We start from the raw sequence: 4,681 nt of genomic DNA, 5'->3' as shown, positions 1-4,681 counted from the left end.
TCCTGAACCCCTGAGGCCTCTAGGGTTCAGATGGGCTTCATTTCTCCCCAATTTAAGCGTTTTGATAAAAACCACTGGCCGAGGCGCAGAGGAAGGAACGCGGTGAGAGTGAACAGCCGGCCTCCTCCCTGGAGGCGGCGGTGCCGCAGACACCCGGTGGGAAGCAGCGGCCCGGCCGCCCCAGCCCGGCCGCACCGGCCGAGCGGCGCCTTACCCAGGGCGAGGCCCACCAGGCGGTAGGGGAAGAAGCAGGAAGCCAGGAAGGCGGCCCACAGCGCGACGTACAGCTTCTGCGTGATCTCCGGCTGCACCCACATGAACAGGCTGCAAGGGAGACGGGGCATCAGCCGGGCGGCGGGCCCACACCCCAGGGGCGCCGGGCCGGGGGTGATGACTTACTTCTTGATCTTTTCCAGGATGTCGGCCATCTTGCCAAAGAGGTTCTGTGTGAAGAAGCAACTGTGGTTACGAGAGACGCCGGGGCGTCGGTCCACAGTGACGCCAGGGGGGTCCCGGGTCAGGTTCACGGGCCGCCCCTGGGGGACCAGAGTGGGCGCCACGAGCCCCGTGGCCCTGCCCCACCACTCTGGGCCGAGGATGGGACGATGGGTCCCGTCTGAATCAGGTCAATGCTCTGATAGTGCCGACAAACCTAATTCTGGGTCCCTCCCAGGAGCTAGCTGGGCCCCGGCCGGGAGGCGCTCTGACCACCAGGCGCCACTGTCACATTAACGGGACGACCCCACACCCATCGGGGCTGTCTCGGGTGTGGGCGACGGAGCTCCGGGCAAGTGGGCGACAGGTCAGCTAGCGACAGATTAGCCGGGCCTGGAGATCGGGGTGCTGGCCTCCCACCCCTGGGGACGGTACCTGGGCCTTCTGGGCGACGTCCAGCACGAGCTGGAACTTCTCAGACACGGTCAGGTCTTCCTTCGGAGGCTCCTTCGGTCAAAGGGGAAAGAGAATGGCCACCAAAATTTAACAGTTCGGAGAAATTACTGACAGAAACAGCACAGAGGGCTCCCGGCCCTGGGACCTGGTCACTCGGACGTCCCCACACAGCCAAAGGGGCGGATGTCCTGCAGGACCCAGCATGACGGGTCAGCACGGGACAGCTGCTCTGGTGGACACCCCGCCTTGGGGCCTGAGAGGCTGGGTGGGCGGTGGGCACCCCTGCAGCTGGCAGGGCTGTGGCTCTGACTCTCCTTCGGAGGTGCATGAGACCACGCGGTTCCCTACCTCACTTTACAGGCAGGGAAACTGAGGCAAAGGGGGCCTGACCTCATTCTGCTTATCTGAGTTCACTCAACGAAAACCTTCCGAGGGACCCCTGAGTGCCGGGCCCGGGGGGCACAGGCCTGCCCCCAGATGCCCTCCCCAACCCCTAGGGGGTCCTATGGGCACCAACGCCCAGCACCCCTACTGTGTGCTCTGTTCACACAGTAGGTGCTTGAACAGCTGACGAGGCCCCTGGAGGCACTGAGGCCTCCCTCCCACCCACGCCCAGCACTTCTGCTCCAGGGGCCAGAGTCCCCCTCTAGAGCAAGGTCGGAATATTTTTTCTGTAAAGGGCCAGAAAGTAGACACTTGGGGTCTGCAGGCCATATGGTCTCTGTCACAGCGACTCAACTCAGCTGTCACAGCCCCGCGCAGCCACAGCATGCACAAATGAATGGGCACGGCTGCAGAGCAATAAAACTTTATTCCCAAAATCAGGCAGCAGGCTGTAAGCAGGCCACAGGCGTAGCTCATCCTGCTCACACGTCCACTGGTCCAGCCCTCTGAGCGGCCCCCTTGCTGCCTCCCTCTCCAGCACATCCCATCCTGGCTGGGAAGGGTCAGGAAGGCACTCTCTTCCTGAGCAGCCAAGCCTGGCCCAGAGGGGACACGGGGGGCGTCAGCTGGTGACGGGTCAGGGTGCAGCTGCCCTGGGCTTGGGGATGGGAGGGTGTGGCCTTCTCCTCAACTTCCCCTAGGCAGGGCTCCCAGCAGGCGTCCACACGGCTGCAGCTGGAGGCCTCAGGGAACCAGCAGGGGACCCAGGCTGAGGCCTGACCTGGCATAGGTGGACGAACCCTTCGCCTTCCCAGGACTTACCACCACCTCGGACACTTCAGGGACGATGCTCCACTGTATCCTCCAGCCCCTGGCAAACAGGAAACAATGTGCGTCCTCAAAACAGCACCGCCTGCAGGCGGCGGGGTCACAGGACGCGTCACACTCAGGCCGAGCTCCCAACGGGTGGAGCGTGGAGCGCCCTGCAGCGTGGGCAGACCGTGGTCGCCTCCGAGACTGCCAGGGCCACTCACCGGGGTGGACGGTTCAGGTCGCCTCACCGGCCCTGGGGGCCTCCGGGGGGGCGAGGCGCAGGAGCAGCCGCCATCCTTTGGCTGACCGCACGGAGGCCCCCTCACCAGTATTTAAATGCTCTCTTTTTTATAAAAAACATTTTCAGGTCGACCAGCCTGAGCAGGCAGAAGGAGGCACTAGGAAAACGGGTGTGTAAAAGTGCACCCTGCAACCACGTGGATGGACCTGAGGGCGTCGTGTACGTGAAATGACCAACTCTCTGTGATCTCACCCGCACGTGGAAACTAAGGAATGAAACCGGCAGAACAAACAGACTCACAGATACAGAGAAGGAACCGACGGCGGCCACACGGGAGGGGGTTTGGGGGCTCGGTGAAAAGGGGGAGGGGTTAAGAAATGCAAATTGGCAGTTACAAACTAGCCACAGGGATGTGAATACAGCACAGGGGACGTGGCGATACCAGTGTGACGACTGCGCACAGGGTCGGGGGGGCTGGACTAATCAGAGGGGTCCCTGCATAAATTACGCAAACGTCTAATCGCCACGCGGTGCACCTGACACTCGTATAAAACAACACTGAATGTCGACTGCAACTGAAAATCTGAAAAAACCGGGCGGGGGGAGAATAGAAGGTCCACGTTTCCAGCTCTAAAACAACGAACAGACGTAAAGAACAGCACAGGGGAAATGGTCAGTGACGTCACAGCGCCGCAGGTGTCGGACGGGCACCAGACTCGTCACGGTGGTCACCCTGGGCACCGAGTGCTGGATGACCATGCTGTACACCGGAGCCTAGTGCAACGCTGGACCTTAACTATATTTAAATTTTTAAAAATTTACAGAAAAAATGAGTAAAAGTGAGCACCCTGAATGGCCGCGTCCGGCACTGGGCACAGGGCTCTCGGGCCCCAGCAGATGCGGCTCTCGCTGCGGGGGCGGCTGGGGACACGGGGTTCTGCCCAGAGCGCTGGCTTCCCAGCACAGTGCCGCGGCCTCGACAGGGGTGCTCGGGGAACACAGAAGGGGGCGCGCGGCATGAGGAGCGCGCTCTGAATCCAGCTCCTGTCACACGCACGCCGGTGGGGACCCCCCAGGGCACAGAGCCCCCACGCTCCCTCGACCCCCCAGGACGTCTGACCGGAGGTCTGGGGGACTCTCCTGCCAAATGGAGCCCCTCGAAGCAGGGGTGGGAGTGACCCCGCAGCCGGCACTCGCTTGGCGCTGGGGAGTCTGGCATTGCCCACGGCGGCTCCCGCAAGCCAGGCTGGGGGTGGGCACCCCCCTCCCTGGGGTCAGGAGCCTATCGGAGGACACCCCCAAAGGCCAGTGCATGGGGTGCAGCTGGCTGGGCGTGTCACGGACGTGGGTGACGTGGGGAGACAGCATGCCACACGCACACGATGAGCCAGCTCACCTACCTGGCTATGAGGTAATTGAGGGACAGCCGCAGAATTGCCAGAAATAAGAACATGGGGATGGCCCAGCCATGCCACACGGCGTTCACGTAGACCTGCGGGCAGGACGGGGCAGTGGGGACACGGTGAGGGGCCCAACGGCAGCTCGAGGCAGACCGCACCCCACCTTGCCCTGCAGGCTTGCGCCTGGGGAAGCAGAGGAGCTGCCCATGAGGACGTGAAGGGGGAGCCCCTCGGGAGGTGGTGGGACATACGGGTTGCCGGGGAGAGGGCCGCGGCCCGGGAGCAGAGAGGGCCCGCCTCGCTGGGGTCCCGGCCCGCCCAGGTGCGGTGCCACATGCTAGAGCTCAAGCTGGCCCCGAGTGGAGCACAGCTGAGCACGGCGACCGACCACAGGCCGGGAACCCGCTACGTGCCGAGTGCCCTGGAAAGTGCCGCAGGGGCCCCTCAACTCTGCTCCCGCCTGTGCCTGGCCCAGAGCTGGGGGCACTGAGCTGCCACCCAGGAAGGGGCAGGGAAGGAATGCGGGGGGCTGGGCGGAGGGCAGAAGCTGGTCTGAGGTGGGAGGCTCCTCTCTTAGTGATGAGGACGATGAGGGACTAAGGTGTCTGACTCGAGGCAGTGAGGCCTCACGAGCAGAGTGGAGAGGGGTCCCCAGGGTGACAGTGGACAGGCACCCTGCCGCTGCGGCCTGTCCTCTGTGAGTGTGCAAAAGGCCAGTCTCCCAGGAGGACGGTGGGCCCTGGGGCAGGCACTAGGGTGGCCCTCGAGACCAGACCGGGCTGAGGCTAGCTGGGGGGTTCTGCAGAGATGGGCCTTGGGGAGCTGTGGCCACCTGTTGCTGGCCTCGGGAATCCACAGGCAGGTGGGTGGCCTGCATCCTCCTTACACTGGAGAGTGGCACTGGCTTTGAGAGGACAGACGGCCACCGGGCAGTTCATGCACTGGCCAGGCC

At 63.6% G+C, this 4,681-nt stretch overlaps 1 protein-coding gene across 1 annotated transcript in view; it reads right to left on the bottom strand.

The window, feature by feature from the left end:
• Nucleotides 1-4,681, bottom strand: part of GRAMD4 (GRAM domain containing 4) — a 62,560-nt gene that overhangs the window by 8,045 nt on the left and 49,834 nt on the right. The window contains exons 7-12 of the mRNA XM_023523687.1: nt 4,543-4,616; nt 3,730-4,072; nt 2,098-2,146; nt 871-942; nt 400-443; nt 37-324 (exon numbers count right to left, since the gene is read on the bottom strand). Of these exons, the coding sequence (XP_023379455.1) occupies nt 37-324; nt 400-443; nt 871-942; nt 2,098-2,146; nt 3,730-4,072; nt 4,543-4,616 (870 nt within the window). The remainder of the gene's footprint in view (nt 1-36; nt 325-399; nt 444-870; nt 943-2,097; nt 2,147-3,729; nt 4,073-4,542; nt 4,617-4,681) is intronic.

This window comes from Pteropus vampyrus, unplaced genomic scaffold (genome assembly GCF_000151845.1).
Source record: "Pteropus vampyrus isolate Shadow unplaced genomic scaffold, Pvam_2.0 Scaffold401, whole genome shotgun sequence".
NCBI lineage: Eukaryota > Metazoa > Chordata > Mammalia > Chiroptera > Pteropodidae > Pteropus > Pteropus vampyrus.
Note: the sequence above shows the minus strand (reverse complement) of the source record. Positions and strands in the feature narration are given on the sequence as shown.